The sequence below is a fragment of the Eleginops maclovinus genome, chromosome 3, assembly GCF_036324505.1.
Source record: "Eleginops maclovinus isolate JMC-PN-2008 ecotype Puerto Natales chromosome 3, JC_Emac_rtc_rv5, whole genome shotgun sequence".
In the NCBI taxonomy this organism is placed as follows: domain Eukaryota; kingdom Metazoa; phylum Chordata; class Actinopteri; order Perciformes; family Eleginopidae; genus Eleginops; species Eleginops maclovinus.
The window spans coordinates 10,903,103-10,924,376 of NC_086351.1; the positions used below are offsets into that span (position 1 = coordinate 10,903,103).

The 21,274-nt window shown below is 40.4% G+C and overlaps 2 protein-coding genes and 1 long non-coding RNA gene across 5 annotated transcripts in view; 2 read left to right on the forward strand and 1 right to left on the reverse strand.

Moving 5' to 3' along the window:
* The first annotated feature begins 86 nt into the window (after positions 1 to 86).
* trim46a (tripartite motif containing 46a) lies at positions 87 to 10,434 on the forward strand. Of its 2 annotated transcripts, none has more exons than XM_063878535.1 (12): positions 87 to 309; positions 1,186 to 1,444; positions 2,254 to 2,404; positions 3,255 to 3,453; positions 3,541 to 3,687; positions 3,738 to 3,857; positions 4,383 to 4,636; positions 4,734 to 4,855; positions 4,953 to 5,282; positions 6,127 to 6,356; positions 6,460 to 6,527; positions 7,136 to 10,434. In XM_063878535.1, exons 1-12 carry the CDS (start codon positions 250 to 252, stop codon positions 7,581 to 7,583), a joined length of 2,388 nt encoding a protein of 795 aa, XP_063734605.1. In that variant the 5' UTR covers positions 87 to 249; the 3' UTR covers positions 7,584 to 10,434. The 2 variants fall into 2 exon arrangements, with proteins under 2 accessions (XP_063734605.1, XP_063734606.1); XM_063878536.1 differs by having other exon boundaries at positions 3,762 to 3,857.
* A 4,313-nt stretch (positions 10,435 to 14,747) lies between these two features.
* Positions 14,748 to 19,466, reverse strand: slc50a1 (solute carrier family 50 member 1). Its single transcript, XM_063880359.1, has 6 exons — positions 19,243 to 19,466; positions 18,967 to 19,044; positions 18,684 to 18,807; positions 18,414 to 18,575; positions 15,921 to 16,040; positions 14,748 to 15,812 (listed from the first exon to the last, which is right to left on the reverse strand). Exons 1-6 carry the CDS (start codon positions 19,308 to 19,310, stop codon positions 15,711 to 15,713), a joined length of 654 nt encoding a protein of 217 aa, XP_063736429.1. The 5' UTR covers positions 19,311 to 19,466; the 3' UTR covers positions 14,748 to 15,710.
* Positions 19,467 to 19,575: 109 nt separating this feature from the next.
* Positions 19,576 to 21,274, forward strand: part of LOC134861005 (uncharacterized) — a 51,515-nt gene continuing 49,816 nt past the window's right edge. For both annotated transcript variants that reach the window (XR_010165344.1, XR_010165345.1), the window contains exons 1-3: positions 19,576 to 19,607; positions 20,043 to 20,192; positions 21,062 to 21,115. This is a non-coding gene — a long non-coding RNA (uncharacterized LOC134861005). The remainder of the gene's footprint in view (positions 19,608 to 20,042; positions 20,193 to 21,061; positions 21,116 to 21,274) is intronic.

Below are 21,274 nucleotides of genomic sequence, written 5' to 3' on the forward strand. Positions count from 1 at the left end.
TGATGCGGTGATATATCCTAGCCTAAAATCAGCCTCCCCCAATCCTATTTCTCATCGAGTCGCCGCTCTGAGACAGACAGCACATAATCAGCGTGTGCGCAACACAGAGCACAGAAAACCAGCCACAGCAGATCTGTTGTCCGGTTCACCAGCCGAGGCCCAGGGTCGCTTTTCGGTCGGTGTGACTGACATTAACCTGCACCTGTCTTTCCCCAGAGATAAACATCATTTCGCAGAGCTCTGGCAGCCATGGCAGAAACGGAGTTACAAACCTTTACCTCTATCATGGATGCTTTGGTTCGCATTAGTGTGAGTATGTCTCTCATTTTTATTACGCTATGTTTTTGAACCACGTGTGCATAGTGTAAATGTGATATTATGTATCTTTTGTCCTTCTCCTTCATATTAAAGCACACGATGTTGCCATATTTCGTCTCGTATCCATCTGGATGCACAGGTTGTGTCCGCAATGAAGGAATGTGATGCATTTCTTTCGTTACAGCATATTTTGGCAACAATCCAATCAAAGAGAGGTTTGATTTTCAGCAAAGCACTGTTGGTGGAAACATAAATGCACAACACCCAATCCTTGTACGATATAAATAATGTATATTTTGGTCATTATGAATCCACAATATATGTTGCTAACAATAGCTTAATGCTTACGTGCCGCATACGATAAGAAGACAGAGATGATGGCGTTGTCATAGAAACGGGATGCTGCGTTTAGTAGCTTTAACACCTGAACAGGGCCTCCACAACCAGCACCATTAAAAAACAACCGAGAGATATATTCATTTTGGTTTTAACATTTCCCCTTGAACACATCTCATAGTCAATTACCAAAGCATCCTATGTTAGGCTAACTCTACATAATAAGGGTTAAAAGGGAATGGGAGGCTAACTGACTCCATTCAATATCAAAGGAGGCAGGCTAACACTTGAAATCAGGGAAAGCTATATTCTCCTTCACATTTGCCTTTCCTTGGCTCTGAACATTGGAAATCAACCTACATAACCACCTGCTTCTGCTCCCCCTCCCGCTCTTGACTCCTACATATCTCACATACATTTTTCAGGTCACAGGAGGTGCAGAATGTAAATAGCCGTCTTTATTTCCTCTAATGACTCAGCCTTTATCGATGTAACGCCTCACAGTTCTCTTCTTGACTATTTCCTCTCCAGTCTAACATGAAAAGTATGGAAAAGGAGTTGCGGTGCCCGGTATGTGATGAGATGGTGAAGCAGCCCATCCTTTTGCCATGCCAGCACAGTGTGTGTCTGCTGTGTGCGGCAGAGGTGTTGGTACAAAGAGGTTACCCTCCTCCAGACCTTCCTCCAGAGCCCAACTCACCGGCCTCAACACCCAACAACCGCTCCCCTCGACAAGGAAGAAGACCAACACCCAGAACCCCCGACCGCCTGGAACGAGTCCTCAGAACAGGTGCGGAAAGGATGTGGAGATGACGTATAGGTGTTTGGTACAGGAAACTGATGGACTTTAAATGGCCTTGCAAAAGGGGTGTCCCGCTATTGGTAATAGCAGTTCTATTTAGAAAATGAAAAATAGATTTTATGGTAATAATACACACTTGATTATCTCATGTAAATAATCCAGCTACCTTATTTTTGTATTTTCTTAGTCTGACCTTTCCCAACACCCTACACCATTTATGTAATTTAACTGATGAAGAAACATCAGACACAACTTAAAATTGAATTTGACTATTAGCATTATTTTTCTATAGATATTGCAATAATATCCACAATATTCTTAACTATTTTGGCCATGATGATTGTTAAGTGGAAACCTGATGTTATGACAGCCTACCATGCAATTAGCTCAGAAAATGAAACTGTATGATCTCAGCATTAAGTCATATTAGAGTGACATCATCCTTGAAAAAATGCAAAGCGTGATACGATGCTAAAGATGTGAGTTTATTGATGATGTAGCTGACGCATCAGTATCCTGCTGTGCATCTAGGGCTCATCTCAGAACTTATTTAAGTGCATGTATAGGAAAGGCCATCAAGGCAGAGAGTCAAGGAGGCATAAAGGGCAGTATGCGTATGTTGAGTTTAGGTTTAATAGTGTTTCCTCCACAATGAGCTAACCTACTTATTTATCACTGTGATCTATTTTTATTTCATTGAGGGAAAATGGAGGTCTGCTCTTTTTTCTATCCTTTATTTATCTATCCATGACTCTTTATCCTTTGTATCCCCTCCTTTACCTGTGTCTTTCCCTCAGTGTGCGGCACGTACCCAGGGCGGAGGCGAAAAGAGGCAACCCTTCCCCCCATGTTGTTCCCGTGTCCTTCCTGTCAGCAGGACGTGGAGCTCGGAGAGAAAGGCCTGACAGACTGCCTCCGCAACCTCACACTGGAGCGGATTGTGGAGAGGTTTTCATACACTTAAACACCATAAATCTAGTACTGTTGCAGAGAGAATGTAGTCCGGTATAGTCAGAGCTGATGGTGTTGGCAAAAAAACATTACTTGTGGTTCGTTGCTATCTCATCCTATCATAATGTCTCATCCTCAGCTCATTAACAGTAACTACAAAGAAAGAAAAACATTTTTAACAATCCTGCAGGCATAACGAATGGCAGCGAAGGAAGAGTTTAGTCGACAGTGCTTAATAAATGAGACAGGAAATTGCAGGAAGGAGTTTCAATAATGAATCTTTCCTTTACTCCTGATTTAAGGCTTAACCAAAGAGCAGAATGCAGGGACAGCTCAAAAACTGCAGTGTACTGGACCACAAAACTATGGCAAAACATCAAATTGAACCAAATCTATGTTCGGAAAGTTTAAAGCAGAGTTCTTCATATCCTTCTTTAAAGTTAATCATCCTCGTCACTTGTCAGTTCAAATGTTGGAGATCAAAGTGAGAGGAGCTGCTTTGAAAAAATAAGCATTCTGGGGTTGGGATAGGCAGTTTACCAGTTTCACACACAGCATTTTGATGAGTGCAGCTGCTTCCTCCCCAGACAGTGGTTCTGTTGGTCAGAAAAGTGTGACGGTGCATGTTTTATTGCACAGGATGTACTAACAGGGCAGCTGCTGGTGATGTATCCAGGTCAGGCAGTAACAAGAGTTAGACTCCTAACTACTGAAAAGAGAGCAGGTCAAACTGTGATGTGCTCTGTCTTCCCTTTGTTTGAGTAGCTCCTTATTGGCTTCCTAGTTTTCTTCTGCAGTATTTCTTTAGCCCAGTTCTTATCTCCTTGTTGCCCTGTCTGCCCTTTAGGTACAGGCACACAGTAAGTCTGGGCAGCATAGCCATCATGTGTGGTTTCTGTAAGCCTCCTCAGTCTCTGGAGGCTACAAAGGGCTGCGCTGACTGTAAGTCCAACTTCTGCAATGAATGTTTCAAACTCTACCATCCCTGGGGAACCCCCCGAGCTCAGCACGAACACATTCTACCCACCAACAACTTTCGGCCAAAGGTTAGTCTGTTTTTGTTTTTTGTTGATCAATTATGGTAGCTTTCTCTTCTATTGTCATTGTGGCTTAACACCTTATTTGCACTCTAGGTCTTGGTGTGCACAGAGCATGAGCAGGAGAGACTGCTGTGGTACTGCCGTAACTGCCAGAAGTTACTGTGCCCACTTTGTAAGCTCCGTCGTGTCCACCATGGGCACAAAGTGTTGCCCATAGCACAGGCTTACCAGGCCCTCAAGGTGAGTCCGCTTTGACTGTGTTGAGATCTAGATGTTAGCAGCTTTGATAGTCAATTTTTCTTCTGGTCTTACAGGACAAAGTAACCAAGGAAGTCAACTTCATTCTGGCCAACCAGGAGACAATTCAGAGTCAAATCACTCAACTGGAAGCTGCCAACAAACAGATGGAGGTGAACTTTGTTTATTCTTCTTTGTCAAAGTACCTGTTTCCAATAATTGTAAAATCCTTTTCTTTGTGTTGGTGCAAGAGTATTTCAAAGAGGCTCTGCTGCAATACATTGGCAATGACTATCCCTTGTAGCTAGCAGGAACTTTGTCATTCATCCTGTGCTGTTGTCTAAACAATCAACCATAACTTATTTTTGTATAACGGGTGAAAGCAGGATGTTGGCTTGAAATGTAAGCCATGTTTCCTTGCAAAACAGCATTATTTTTTGACACCAATCAACAACATACTGTAGTGGAGAGGAAATTACTTTTTTTTGCTGTGCTTCAAAACAATGGTGATTCATCCATTGCCTATCCTGCTGGTTTACTGTAACTACAGCTGCATCTAAAGGGATGGGTATTATAAGTGGGCCCTCTAGAGGCCTAGGACTTTTGTGCAATGACACAACACTTTTTCTGTGTTTATCATTCCAAATCTTTCATTGGTCTTTATCTCAACACTTTCTCTCTTCTCTGTCTCTCTCCAGGCAAACAGCTCAGTGGCCCTGCATCAGCTGACCCACTGTATCAGAGAGCTGGGGGTGGTTATTTCAGAGCGTCAGGGGTTTTTGGCTCTGGCCCTGGAGGGATCCCGCTGCAGGAAGGGGGAAGCCCTGTCTTCCCAGGTGTCAGAGAGGAGAGGCCTGCTTGAGCATGCGGGCCTGATGGCTTACACACAGGAGCTGCTCAAGGAGACCGATCAACCTTGCTTCGTACAGGCTGCCAGAGTCACTCACAGCAGGTAGAACACGCCTAGTCAGCTGAATCCTGAATTTAAGAGGAATGAAATGAAGATAATGGTTATTCTTTCTGACATCTCTGTGTTTCTCACTCTCCAGGTTGGGGAAGGCCATAGAAAACCTTCAATGTTTTGCTCTCTCGGCTGATCCCTCCTTCAGACACTTTCATCTGGACACAACCAAAGAGGTCAAGCTTATCCGTAGCTTGGATTTCATACATGGTGGGCACTTTTGTTTCCTGACATGAACTGCGTTAAAGTGTAATGAAATGACTGTAAATTAATGTAACCTGCCTCTATTGTTTTGTCTTCTCCACAGCCCCACTGGCTCCAGTCATCGACACTCAGAAGACACTTGCTTATGATCAGCTGTTTTTGTGCTGGCGCCTCCCTCAGGACTCGGCCCCGGCTTGGCACTTCTCTGTCGAATACCAGCGACGAGCTGGAGGAGCAGCAGCAACGTGGGGAGGCACCAGATCCCCTAATGCTGCAACATCATGGCTGCGTCTGGATGAAGTGAGAGGGACCAATGCTGTGGTTGATCAACTGCAGATGGACAGTGTGTATGTGCTCAGGGTGAGAGGCTGCAACAAGGCCGGGTTTGGAGAGTACAGTGAAGAAGTTTACCTCCATACTCCACCAGCACCTGGTAAAATATTGAAAACCATTATTTTACATGATCAATGTTTCAAATATTACTTTTCATTCAATACAAAAAACTCATCCTCCTTTCCATTCTACTTTTTCATTGTAATTTCACTGAATTCATATCAAATATTGTTTTTGTTGTTTTATTGAGAAGTAAAAGTCTCAGAAATTGTAATTGTAATGTATATTTATAACTGAGTCCATAAAACAAGTTGGTTTTGCATTGATAACGAAGAAAAACTTTGGTAGAAACATTTTAAGTCGGATATTTTTCCAGTATTGCCATTTGTTCAATTGATTGACTAATGTTGTTATTTCTTTTCTCTCCATCTCTTCATTTCCTCTTTATTTAACCTTCTGCACCATCCCTTCTTTTTCTTATTCTCCATTCCAGTTTCATCTCAGTCAGACACTTTCTACTTCTGTCTTTCTTGCTACAGGTCTGTTATTTTGCACTTTCATACATTATGCACTGTTTATTTTATGGTCCATTTTTTCCATTTTATTGTTGTTCCACACAAAAGCATTTAATCTGATTGGTTAAAACAATATGTATATCAGGTAATGCTATCTTACCAACCTTGTTTTCTTCTGCTGTTGAGGCCCCTAAGTCCTACTTTTTCTCTGGAATGCACCTTTTCTCTTGATCTGCTTCCAAATCTTCTTGAACTCTTATTCTGTTATACGTTTAGGCTTGCTGTAGCCTGCCTGTCCCAGCTTCAGGATCTAACCGCTTCTCCCTCCTGACTCCCTTTCCCACACTTCCCTTACTGTACATTTCTCTCCTCTCTCCCCCACTTGCCCCTCGTTTCCTTCCCTATATCCCTCTTCTTACGCTCTCTCAGTATTGAGTTTCTCCTTGCACTCTCGCTGGGGGTTGCACGCTGACAGGCTGGCATTAGGTAAAGGCCAAACGTATGCCCGCAGTGTGCCAGGCCTCTCCCTTCTGCAGGCCGCAGACCGCACACTCACTTCTTGCCACTTGACTTCTGACCTGCTAGTGGGCGACTTGTCTGTCAATCAAGGCAGACACTACTGGGCATGCTCTGTGGAGCCTGGATCCTACCTGGTTAAGGTGAGAGGAAAACAGTTAGTTTAGTATTATGATACGTTGTTATAATGTGCTTTGTAACCACATGCACCAATGATCTGTGTCTTTCTGATTGTCTGTCTTGCAGGTAGGAGTCGGGCAGGAGGCTAAGCTACAAGAGTGGTTTCATCTCCCTCAGGACATGGCCAGCCCTCGGTAACTAAATTGCACCCTCTTAAATATAACTACACTTGAGAACGTCAACCAGAAGACTTATGTTCTGTTTCTTATGACTGATGACAAATATAATGCACTTATCCCTACAACACTATTGACATCTGTTACTTCGATTGAAAGAAGTTTTGACAGTACATGCATTGAAACACTCCTACCCACTTCTATGTTTTGCAGCTAGAATTCAGAACTTTCTAGATCTTTACATACATGTACATACATACATACATACATACATACATACATACATACATACATACATACATACATACATACATACATACATACATACATACATACATACATACATACTAGAAGAAAAACTCCTCACTGATAAAAAAACATACACTGAAATTAATAGTGTATACTCAGAAATATATTTATTTTTAACTCACTAAAAGTGCAACAGTTCCAACCAATCTGTGGTTAAGATTAGGGTAATAAACATGTTATTGAGGGACAGGCTCGGACCATTCTTCAGTATTCAGGTATTTTATTGTCATTGAGGTGGAAAGCTAGAATTATGGTGTATGACATGGAGTATTTTACATATCCAGCTTAATATTTTCCTTCCCTCTGCCTCCCCAAAGCTGCGACCCAGACAGTGGCCATGACAGTGGGGCAGAGGACGGCCAGGACTCTCCTCCCTTCTGCTTCCTCACAATGGGAATGGGCAAAATCCTGCTTCCTCAAGGACACGGTCACACTCATAGCCAGGGAGACAGCCATAGCCTGGGGGGAGTTCACTCCCACAGTAGCAACCATAATAACCTGCCTCACCCTCATACTGCTCCTCTGCCACCCCGACTGGGAGTGTGTCTGGACTGTGACAAAGGACGTGTCACTTTCTATGATGCCCACTCGTTGCGGATTCTGTGGGAGGCACATATGGACTGTTCAGCTCCTGTGTGTCCAGCCTTCTGCTTCATCGGTGGAGGAGCCCTGCAGCTGCAGGACCTGGTGGCAAATCGAAGCATCGAAGATCCGCCACCACGCAGGGTAACTATCCAAACACGTGCAACAAATCTCAGCAAATAAATAGTAGTCAGGACAGTTTATGTGCACAGTTCCCTCAGCAACCACAGTTTGTCTGATGTCTGTAGAGCTAAAGGTGGTTCGTATTCACCCCTTAATGTGAGTTCCTAATTGATGCCTTGAGATCTTTATATAAATATCAGATTTTCTTTTGCTTTTGCACTTGGCCTGACTATCAAGTCGGACGTTTGGCTCCTTGTTTTTCCCGCTTTTATTATTCGCAATGCTCCTATGGACTTTGAAGTGATTGTAGACTAAGCAGAATACTGTTGGCAGGGTGAGGTAATCCCCTTTAAGAGGTTTATCTGTTTGCAGAATAAGAAAATAATCTGCCCTTTTTTAAACGTCTTCATTTTTCCCAGAAAGACTGAATAAAAATGTTGCATGCAAGTGTAACTAGGATTCCTAACTGGCGTATATACAGATAAATGAAACCTCGTAAAAGCACCTCAGATGTACTGTATGTCTAATTTTATATCTTGATTGTTTTATGTAGCCTCAACAAGTGTTAACAGTGTGTATATAATCCAGAATAAGAGATTGTGAATTTACTGCGGTAGTTAAATTGTAATGTTCTGGAGGCTCTCGTCACAATGTCAGGTCTCACAGTCAGAATAGTCCTAGGTTGTATTTTATGAAGCTGTTGTTTTGCATTTCAAAATGGATATGTGTGGCATTTCAATAAACACGCTCACAGTTGCCTCAATGTTCTCAGAAGAGATGCTAAAGTAACAAAAAGGTTCTGAAGAATAATGTTCTCAAAATGCAGTCCGACTAAATAACGTGAATAGATTTCAGTGTTTCAGATTTTGACAGAAAGCCTACTGTACTTGTCCAGTATTAAAGTGTGCTGTTTGCTTGATATGATATGAGATGTGATTTTAATAGAAATGGGTGGATAAAGCCGGCTAATGAAAGAGGTCTATTTTATGAGCTCTGAATGACTTCAAAATGTTTTTCTATAGCTTTGTTTTTGCTACTGTAGTTGACATTAGCTCATTATTACTTATACTCAAGCTAATAACAAATTATTTTTTGGAGAATGTAAAAGCCCAGTTATGTATCCTTTCAGTGCAGGAGATTGTCTTTATTGTAATATTTTAAAATCAACTGGCTTCGACTGTATTTTCATAAACATTATGATTATGTGGTGTGTCTGTGAACTCTGGCTGTGACTTTCATGCTCTCTGCTGTGTGTATGTGGGTCCTGTCTTGAATGATGTGTCTACACTGTACTTGTGTTACAGCACAGCACTTGAACGACTTTAGACTGTAGCATCCCATAAATCAGAATCTCTTCATTTAGATCAAGCCCTGGCTGGCCGAATGTTTCTATCATATCATGAGAAAAACAATAAATGACTGAAATGACCTGTCTTTTATACAGTAGCAATCTTCTCTTTTCTAATTAATATCACTCAAAAGTCATTTTCCATGACACAGTTCCGATAGAAACCTTCAATTTACTTAATAACTTCCTGTTTTGTAATTTTGACAGGCTTATAATTTGATTCACAAAGTACTTTCTTGGTTTTGAATGTTTTATTTATATCATCACCTGTCACATTTTCCTTCCCTACAGCCAAAATGATAAACATGTTTCTGGTCAATGTAACAGTTTAATTGCCACAAGCTATGAAGTTGTCAGATTTGTATTGACCGTAAACAGCATGAACTGTAGAACAGATGAATGAAAACAGACTCTCCTTATTTAAATGTCATGGAAAACTGTGTGGGCATGCCTGCGTGTAAGAGCAAGCGTGCCCCTAATCACTCAAGTGTGCCAGATCTGCATGAACAGGTTAAGTGGATCTTTTGTGCCACAGGGTTTAAATTTAATCAACCTATTTTGTACAAGGCCAAGAAAAGCCTCAGGACACATGATACAGAACGACAGCAACAAGAAGGTAGGTGAGCCAGTTAGACTGGTAGAAGAACATTGTAAAAACAGGCCTTTTTCACCCAGACAGAGTGACACATCGCAACAGGGTGAAAGAGTTCAGTATAGGGATTGTGAAACAGCACAATGGTTGTATTGTGCGTTTTGTTTTTGTCTTCTAACATCCGTAGAGAGCTGTTGCAGTCACATTAGTGTTGGAACTCTGGAAGAATAAACGTTCTGCTATAATAAACATTAACCATTAGGGGGCGACCTTGTTTGTGATTTGTCGGTTTCCCGTGTTTTGTGTGGAAAAAGGTTAGTCAGCAACAGGTGGATCACGCATGATGTGTCAACACCGACTTGTCAGGTCACAAATCTGTGATGACAGGTCAGATATAAGTTAAGACACTCAGCTTCTGTTTGGTCCCTCTGTGCTAATCCTTGCTATTCATTTTGTCCCACATGGATGAATATCTCTCTCACTCCCCTCGTTCGTCTTACCTATTTACTTGTCACTGACAATGTAAGCTATATCACTCAGCATTAATTTCTATGTTCACATGCTTCTGTTCATTGTCATCTGTATATTGACTAAATTAACTTGGAGAGGGTCTATATTGCATTTACAGTGCACGTGAAAACATTGACATTAGACCATAGAACATCCTACAGAACACAAACCTATTAACTCCATATTGGACCCTGCTTTTACTCTTAACAGTCAAACCCCAAGATTTGCCATTGAATATGAAACATTTGTTTTCTCTCTCTATTCCTAAATCCAACTCTTCAGGGTTTTGTTGGTTGCATAATTACTTAGCTACAGCTCAGTTTAGTTTACACTTGTTTTCCTGATAAGACTCCTCCCTACAAAAGTGAAGCCAGTGTTTGCACGCAAGTGTGTTGATTTCAGATTCACCTAAAAATGAATTATGTTGTGTAAAGCCTTTGTTCTTGTGAGATGATTCAATGGATGAGTTTATGTCTTTTCTGATGATTAAAAAGATAATCAAAATATAAGATTAAAAAACAGTATGTACCAATAATGGGGAACACCTTGGAACTTCTGATGAATACGGATGATAGTGAAATAAATGTATTTTTACCGATACTGATCCAATATATCTCACATATCCTAATGTGAATTATATGTTATTCTTTGTTGTTGCCAAAATGCTGCCATGCAGAATTAGTCCTGCACACGATGAGATGTAGCAAACTTTTAAATGTGCGTACAGTGCAGGAAGCTGCAGAAATGTTTGCTAATGCAAGAAGTACAGACTCCAAGTCCCCTGAACAGCTGTGTCTCCTGTCTTTCCTCAGCACCTCTGCACATCACAACGGACATGTGTGTCCTGCACACACACTCAGACACACACTTCTCCAAAAACATGTCATCCCCCAAGTAAATTTACAAGTTCCAACTATGGTCTACCCTTTTTCTGTCAGTACAACTGTCAAACAAAATGGATGTCCACCAGTCACTGAGGCTTGTGGACATCACCAAACACATTTCTGTGTGTCACTGTACTGAAGTACACACACACACACACACACACACACACACACACACACACACACACACACACACACACACACACACACACACACACACACACACACACACACACACACACACACACACACACACACACACACACATTAAATCCACCTTCCATGCCTCTCAAAACATACAAACACAAATCTGCAGCATGTGTGTGTTTTGGATGGATGCCAAAGTAAAAAGCATGTTCAGACCGGACTATCTCCCCTCCCTTATTTATGGGTGAGTGTGTGTGTGTCATTTTTAGACTGGAAAGACATTAACTTTCCATAAAGTCCTTAACTGTTCAGAACCACCTGGTTGCTTGATATTTAATTGTATTTTTGGCAACTGTAACCTGCTTTGTGACTGTATTCACTATGCAAGTTCATGATTTATAGCAGACGACAAGAGTAAGAAGAAGTTTATGAGTTAAATGCAAATATAACTTTTGAAGCCAGTTAAATGAAGCTTGGAGCTTGACACATTCAATGCTGTTATTGCGTCCAGTAGTGTCATGCGCAGTTATTGAACCACTGATAGGAGGATACCTGACAAATGATTTATATCAAAGGTGAAATGTGTATGTTCATCCGTGCTGACAGTGTTTTGGTCCATAGCCGGCCTCTGACAGCTTAATGACTAGCTGTCCACATATCACTTCACTCACTGTTCCCATTCTGAAGGGCGGCAGACGCAGAGGGAGGAGGAAGAAGAGGAATGAGTAGGAATAGGAGACAGACACAGGACATACTGAACCACACAATATACAACTTAGGACACACCGGAGGGCTGCCTTTAAACCTATTTCCGTACAGAGCAAAGGTCTAACAGCAACAACTGGTAATAGTGAAAGACCTGAAAAGTCACATGTTTGAAATTGTTGTTGTGTGTATAAAAGAAACAAAGGTGTGTGTTACTTACACTGCTTGTCAGCTGTGCAACCACCAGGCTCTGAGGGGGAAAATGCTGATTACAAAAAGTAAACTAAAGTGGGGGTGCTGGGAAAACTGGGAATAGAAAACGACTTGCTATACTGCACATGGTTACCCATAAATAGCTACAACAACAACTGCGTTCAAAAACAAGGTGGTGCCTGCACAGACATGTACACCGGTATAAAGGCCATGAGAGAACGCTTTAGTGTGATTGTTAATAAGGGAATTTTGTGTAAAATTTACCAAACAAGCTTGAAGTGATTCCTGCTTGAGAAAGCTTGGGTTGTAGCTCTGCTTACTAAATCTATATAAACCTCAGACTGGCTGACAGTTTCACGAAACAGATCTGATTACAACCATGATGTGTGACTATTTCACAAGTGTAGGAGAAGAATGGCAGGGCCACCAACTCATTTTAAATGAATGAAAGTTAAAGGGGAGTCTGATAGAGAAAAAGAGAGGGTGAAAGAAGACATGAGAAGAGATAGGATTTAGGAAAAAGTAAGGATAAACATGATGAGGATAAAAAACAGATATGACAGAGTTTGAGAAGAGGAGCTGAGCAGATAATTAGATAAACCATTAAAGTGAGGAGGAATGGATGGAAATGGCTGGGAAGGGTGAGGGTCTGACAGGAAAACTGAGGGAAGCACATTCCTTCTCTCCCTGTTGTTCTCATCGTAAACAGCAGCTGGGACAGGTGTGTTTTTACTGATGGTAGAAAGTGCACAGGCTGCTGACTGCCCCCAAGAGTGCTATGTGTATCCTGTGTGTTTATATGCTGAGTATGCACACTGTCTGCAGACTGCATGTTAGCAGAGACTTTGTTGTCTGTAATTGCGGAGGAAACAAAAAGCATAGATCAGAATTTGCCTATAATGAGCAAAAATAGACATCGGAATGCAGATGGGGAGAGAATGGGGCAGTTTCTGTAAGAGACAACACAGTGTACATACAGCCTTTAAGGATGTGTTCAGAAGTACAAGAGTCAGCTGTGTGTGTGCTGTTTGAGGAGACAGTCTCTACTTCAGGAAACAGAGGGATCCTGTTTGTGAGTTGAACTCATTGTTCAGCTGATTGCCCGCCCTCATCACCCCCTACTCCTCCACACACACTCATGTACAAAACACTGGCCCAATGTTACTATTTGGCTGACGAACAAAGATGTGTACACATCAGGGTAAGGACCATGCTTTGATTTCCTGCTTAGCATTTAACATCTTGTCTCTTTACAAACCATAGCTGGGAATGAGGGGTGTGCCCGGCCAGTCTATCTGACTCCACGCATTGTCCCTCCAACCTTATTCATGTCTGTCTCTTTCAGTAGAAGAATGGACAACACCCAATACTCCCGTATCTTGTCCTGGACTCATGATTTAATCATTTTCCTTTTCTTACTGCTAAACTTCCCCCATTTTTTTCTTTCCTCATATATGATTAATGTCTATTTACAAGGCCTCCACTTTATCAGACCTAATGAGTCACTGATATGCTCTATGCTGTCACTGTGCTTTACCTTAAAAAATAACAATCTTTTATCATGATCATTTTCATTTTAGAACAAGCCAAATCCATCAAACTCCCTTATCCAGTGAAATATCTCAACACTTTGCTTACTGGTTGGATTGGTAAACACACTTGTGCAGACCTTCGTGGTCCTCAGAGGATATATTCAACTGTGGATCCCCTGACTTTACTAGTTCCGCCAAAAGGGAAACGTATTGACAACTGTTCATGAGTTAAAATTAAAAATGTGGTTTGTCTCAGGATGAACTGTATTGTGTTCACTTGTTTATTTCAGACTTTTAATCCAGATCCTTTATCAAGTCAACATTTAAATGATCTAACACTCGCTAAGCTAATGATATTACGAACAGCTTCACTTTTTGCTAAGTGCCAATTAGCACATGTCAGCATGCTAACACGCTCAATTCCAACAGTCAACATTGTCAACATTAAACCAAAACAGCATGTTAGCATTGCCCGCCGAGCATTACTATGATGATGATAGCATTTAGCTCACACCATCCTTTTACCTGAAATACAGTCTAACCCAGCTAGCCACTAGCATGAGTTTTTTGTTTAAATGAAATTCTGTCATGTTATACCAGAACAACACAAAAAGCCAAACCTTTATTTCTCCTGGGATATTCTTGTCCCAGGTTTAACCGTTCCTACCTCTTGTTTAATTTACAAATGTTACCCTTCTGCTTCCTCATCTCCTTCTCAAAAGGGTACCCTTTTTTTCTTCTTGTTCCCTCATTCAACTCTAGCTCATTTATCTCCAACTTGCAGGACTTTTGGCCTAGTTTTTTCTACATAACACCCAATTCCAGCACAATACAGTGTTGTGTCTGTGTTCTCTGTCAGGGGTATGCTCTCTCTTTGGGCTCAGGAAGAGAGGCCAATGTAACACACACACACACACACACACACACACACATACACACACATACACACACACACACACACACACACACACACACACACTCATGGGATGAGAACCTCTGGCGTGGCCTTTCCCACCACTGCCCTCTCTGTATCAACATACTCACACAAACAGAACATTCACACTGCTGCACCATCAAACAGGCTTTTGTCTCTTCTTGCTCCACAACCACCACAATCTCTGTCTCTCACATATACACACATGCTTATCTCCACACATCTGCATGTAAGCTCAATACTGCGCTCAAAACAAAACCCACAGCACAAATCTTCCGTCTTCAAAGGGTCAAGTGCAGCTTTCTCACTTTCATGTCCAGCATGTTCACAACTTAACAAGCAATAAGCAACAAAAGTCATTGACAGTTTTTGTAAAAATGTATTTACATGGCACCTTTAAAGTTCTTACACATTTTTTAAGTATGTGAATTGTTGACACCCGGCTGTTTCATTTGCATAACATATCCATATTACAATTTATAATGAGGAGACAAGCAAGACTCCATTACCCATGAAAACCAGCCACCAGAGAAATAAACATTACTCATTCTTGTAAACAACCCCTATGTTGTCATTTTTATTTTTAATCTCATATACAAATAGCTTATAAAAATAGCATTAACAATAAAAGTAGAGAATATTTTATCGTGGACACAATCTAACATACACATTATGTAGCAAAAAGACATAAAATATATAATAGAAAAAACTAACGTAACTGACTGCTACTGATATGACTCTATTTTTGTCTGCACCGTGATACAAAAGCGAGACTCCAAAAGGATATGAAACCATCATTGCATCAACAGGGAATAATATTGATATACTATATTATTCCATACACGAGTACCAGGGAACAGAGCACAATATGTGATATTTAAATAGCAGCCAGCAAGTTTAAACTCCACAACATCTTTGGCTTGTAGGAGGTGAGTCAATCACATTCACCGGATTGTGAACAGATTGAAGTCTCCTGGCAAGTTGGAAGATCAGTAAATGCCATTTATCTTTAATGACAACAAGATCTCACATTAGGCACTTAAAGGACACAAAGAAGAAGACGTGTTTAACAAGTAGTTGCAGACAAAAAACTGTTGAACCAAACAACACATTATTTGTGTTCGCCTCCCCGAGAAGGTAACAACCCCACAACACGGTCCCCCCTTCAACAGTGATTCACCCATTAACAGTTTATCTCTCTCTGCTGTCTCTCTGTATGATTAAAATACAAGACAGGTGACGGCAAGGGTCTTTGCTGCAGCCCTTCATGAAGTCAACAGATCTTTTTCGTTTTTTATTACTTCCCCCCTCATTTCTCTTCTCTACATAGAACTATAGGCAGGTGAGCTTTGACTGACAGCCGCAAATCTCCAAAACAGATATAATCTGATGAGGCTGGTGAAGATCCCAGGTGTGTTTGGAACCTGGAATGAACACAAACAGGAAGAACATTTAGGAAACTATAGCTTTTATTTGACCTAAATGTTTGTTTTAAAGTTGTTAGCAGGTGTGATCAAGTGCATATGTCTTACCACAATATATTGGTCGTTTAGCTGGAGGCCGTACAGGACCCAGGAGGTTGAAGTGAAGAATGTGGCTACAGTCAGAGGGAGGGACAAGCGCTGCACATCACCACTACGCACTATCTCTACCTAAAAGGAGGGAAAGAAAGAGGAGTAGAGCAACAACAACTTATCAAATATTAAACTGTTTTATATGGATCAAATTCCTTTGTAATGTCAAAGATATAATTCGGAGTGACAAACAAAGATTATCATTGACTCCTCTGCAGTTCCCATCAGCCCTGAGCAGCATTTTAGCATCTTAGGCCTGTCACTTTTTGTTTTGGATCACTTTCATTGTGCTTATCAACCTATTAAAAGCAGCAACTTAAAAAAAATAACTAACCTGATAACAAACAATAGACAATCAAAGTGATAAGTAGCTGGTTAACACAGTTGAGCGCTAAGCAGCTACAGACCAAAATACTTTTCACAGACGTTGAAGACCTTAGAGCTAAAAAGAGAGTAAATCAGAGTTATATGTGTAATTTGTGAACTCCAGACGAATGATTATGTTGCTCTGTTCAGCTCAATGTGTAAAAAGAAATATACATGCTCCCCCATTAGTCAAAAATGAATGCGGCTTCAAAACACACTGCATTGGGGCTCTAGTATAATCAAATGAAAGTGCTTGTGAGATGGTCAAATAGCTTTGGCATTCCCCTCGCACAATTACAACATTGGAAAAATGTATTAACTTTCAAAACTAAACTTCTATATTACACACAAAGAAATTGGCTTCCCGATTAGTGTGTGGATGTGACCAAGTATGCAAGGTATGAACTCTTCTCTCAACTATATCTGTTACCATTTGTGTATAAACAAGTCCATCACTATGAATGCCTTTCAAAACGAACTGCCTAAATCAGTGTGATACTATCCCAATGTTAAAGTTATTATTGTGCTTTGAATAAGTGCCAACTGAAAAATTATGTAAGATGTAGGAGCCAACATAAAGTAACCGAGGGGATAAGGCGCAAACACATACAGACAGAGAATAACAGGAAGACGCAGATGAGAAAAAGAAAGGCAGGAAACTGACTGAGGTTCATTTAGTGCTGTGAAGCAGATGGAGGGAAGGAGACAAACAGGATAGTAGATGGACTGACAAGATGACACAGCGAGACAAAGGAAAGAGATACTGGTAAATAGCTGCAGGTGCAGAGTTTACCTGAGGGACGTCAGATACTTAGACACTGATATTGAAAGATTCTGCTTGTTGTCTGTGCAGAAGTTTAGTATAGATACATGGTCAAAAAAGAAGACTAAATGTGTTGTTTACAGTTGTGTTGTTGAAGTGAATATTGCACACACTCATTTTTATGCACTGTGACACATGTTAAAAAAACAGTTTAGCAACACACTCGGTGCTTAAAAGCAACATCCTGCCTAAAAATAATAATTTACAGGTTTTACAGGATGCATTCTTTTGCAGTGCCTTTTTAGAGGTAAAATATGTCAACTTTGTAGAGTAGAATAACTGTCCAGCCCTGGGCGCCACTTGTGTCTATTTTAACATTAGTGCTCCTTTACAGGAACAACATACATCCACCTAAAGCTACACTTAGACATGCAACCAGCTGTCATTTGACAGGTTTTTATGAGTTTTAAGGGGCGGAAACACAGAGTTTACTATTAACATGAATGACTGCCTACAATTTGAGCTGTACAATAAGTCAATAACCTCATGGCTTAAACTCTTTCAGAATAATTTAAATAAATAACTTATAGATTTATTATAATTAATAAAGATTGCATCTAAACAAACCAAAACTCTTATAAGACACTAAACTTTTTAAACTTTTGTACCACAGAACACGCAATTAAGAGTGATACAAAACTGAAAAGCATTACAGTTTCTTTTTGGCATTTTTTAGATTTTCTAGAAGTCAATTGTCCGTCCTTGTGATACTTTGAATATTGGCAGCAGACGTGAAAGCAGGTTTACTCAAAAATGTTACTAAAATTAGCATTGCCACCGTATAGAACCAAAGAAAAAGCACCAACATATACTTAAGGCACAATAAGTATACATTTTGACGTGGCAGGCCCATTTCAGAGTGATACATCATCTTCTCAGATTGTAATAATTTACCTAGTAATGTGTACACTACTTTAATTACTTTATATACAGCTGGGTGTATACCCTTCCCCTGGTGAACAATTAAATCTACCCTATTTTTTTTTAATTATTGATCCTTATCTGCAGATTAAATAGCACCTAGAGTTAAATAAATGCAATAAAGTAAAAAGTATAATAGTTGCCTATGAAATGTTGTAGAGGAGACGTAAACATCCTCAGAAAATGGAAATACTTAAGTAAATCAAGAAAGTATTTCTGACTACCGGTAGGTATTACATATTGATGGAAAGAAGATACTTTTTGATCTTCTTATATTTTCATTAGACTTTGAGCATGCAGTGTGCTTGTTGTGGTAATTTGTAATGCTTGTGAGAATGTACCAGGTCGGTAAGTGGGGACAGGTACATGCTGACTGTGATCACGCTGCAGGCGAGGCCGAGCTGGCTGAGCCGAGTGTCTCCTTCAGTTAGAAACGTGGTGAAGTAGAACCAACCACACGCCAGCATCGTCCCTGCTGCTACAGTCTGGGACGTCACCAGCCTCTGAAATGAACACACAAAATCACGTGAGACAGGATTGTGCCAGCAGCACATGTTGATAAAAGTTGGATCCACTCTGAGTGGCATCCGTCTACACCCTTATTTGCACACCTTTTGCTTTGTGTAGTGAAGGTACACGATAATGTACAGGATCTGGAGAAGAGCTCCGACAACGTTGACAAAGACAATCGTCTGATCTTTCTTCAGCATCCCATAATAAAACCAGCCAAGGTTACTGTGGAAACATGATTGCCATTAGGTGTGATGACCAGAACAGTAGGACAACAATGCCCTACATACACACACACACACACACACACACACACACACACACACACACACACACACACACACACACACACACACACACACACACTCACACTCACTCACTCACTTAAGACATGTGAAGAGGAAAGGTAGAAACTGGATGTTATCTGCACTCCTGGTTTCTCTCATCTTCTTCAGGTCGGTCCTAGAAACACGAACACACACGTGGGCAAAGACAGAGAGACAGTGTAAAGTTTATTTTATAAGTTAACACCACTGTGGATGACATGGGTTCAAACGATTAATGTTATTGTACTTATGTTTCCTTCAAACCAATAAAGTAACATAAACATGAATGGAAAATGTGCAATACAAGATTACATTAGTCAGTAATTAAACTTACAGTCCAGTCGAGAACATCCCGACTGTAAATACGATGCAGGCCCATGACAGAAGCTGCATTAAATCCATAGAAGGAGAGAAAAAACCTCTAACAGTCTACCTGGTTATGTGCTTTACGAGCAATGTCTGCTTTTATTAACTGGTGCTTAAATTGATTGCAATAAAAGGTGGAATATAACTACGCGGACGAGCTGCTTATCTCACTGTGTATTTCCGTGTTTGCAGTCAGAGTGCTCAGTGTTTCTGGGATCTGATTGGCTATGCGATTAAGCATGTGGGAAGGTTTTCTCCAATAGGGAGTTGGAACGTCGGCATTCGCGTGTTGCGTCATGACGTTGAAAGTGCTCGGTACAAGGAGAGGTAGAAGTAAGTAAGAAAGAATTCAAACTTGACCGATCAAAAAACAAACCTTCTTAAAACACAAACCACGTCTCTTAACAACAGTAGTAAGACTTAAACCTAATTTTGTATTAAAACAAGCCAATACGGGCTGTCCTTCGAGTTGTAGAACTTGCATTGCTCTCTATCTGCAGTGGACTGGAGAAGGGTGCAACACCGAAGTGCAACACCGAAATACTTTTGGTCATTCCCTGTATTGGTATCTAGTTTGATTAGCTTTTTACTTAGTCCACCAAAACAATTTTCACTTAAGATTTTGGATTTGTAAATATTAAATCTAGTCAAAATAATAAGAACACTGATAAAATACAACTGTACACTGAGAATCATGTCATATAGCCAAACCATTTAAAGTAATATGTGTATATGATCATCAATACATCTTGACAATTTATTTGACAGATATTAGAATTTTGAAGGTTCGCGGATCCTGCTGATGGATTTTCACCTCGTATTGTAAATGGAGAATGACCAGAAATACCTCTTTTCCCCCACAATCATTGCCCTTTCGATCAGACGACTAAGGCCGAGCCCATCAGAGCTGCAGAAGTGGTGAGTTAGAATTGTTCACAATCTATCTTTAAGATCAGCCTGTGATGTATAATGTTCCCTTCTTCTCTTTCTTTTTATTTTAGCTTTAAAGAAAAAAAAGTTTTCATCTGGTATTCTTTTTTCACTTCTTCTCTCATAATGATTGTTGTTGTTTCTACATAGATGGTCTTTTGTCTCTGGTTTCAATTATTAAATTGTAATTGCAATAGCTAAAGCTCTTTGCTAAATGGACTTAGATGCCATTTGTGTTGTTTATACTTTCAGACATTTGAAATATCTAAATATATACACTTATTTTCTGGCTTTCAAGCGCTAGTGATTATACTAACTGTATATTTGCCAAAACCTTTCTTAAGTATAACTTGAAGTGCATTTCTTTGTGTTTTTCGCTCCGCTTATGCAGAAGGGAATACTGAATGATTCTTTCTTTTTTCTGCGTCTTCTGATTACTGTGGTTAGACATTGTGCCAATTAAGATGTTACATACAACATTAACGTGGAATTATGAAAATATTTCTGAATTTTGGCTATTTCTTTGTTTTTTTGTTTTTTCTTGTGATGCTTGTACTGTTTACTTTTTGTTAATCTTAGGGTTACAGTCTGTTTGCTTTTCATAATATCTGCACATTGCTGTATGACATCATGGAACATTATAGAGAAAGTACTGTGAATACCACAATATTGGTGTGTTTCATCAGGCAGTGAAATTCCTGCTTTAACCTGCACAGAACTGTGCAAATACATCAACGTTATATTTCTGAGGCTGTGTGATCATCTGCGGTGAATTTAAACTATGACGTTAGTATGGAAATACCAACAACTCAGTATCATGTCCAGGTTTTGAATGTGTATGTTGCATGGTTTTACAGGGGACGGTGACTTTTGGCAGTTTTCAGTCAGCTCTGAGGTATGCAGGTATGAAGGTGAGTGCACTGTGATCCTCTTCATTCGAACATACCGCTGTGTACATCCAAGAGTATGTACAGAGCAGTACAAGAAAGGGAAAAAAGGGGATGAAAAAAAGAAGAGTGTAAACCAGGAGGCGAGAGTGACACCTTCACACCCTGTTGTCAGTTTGCTTG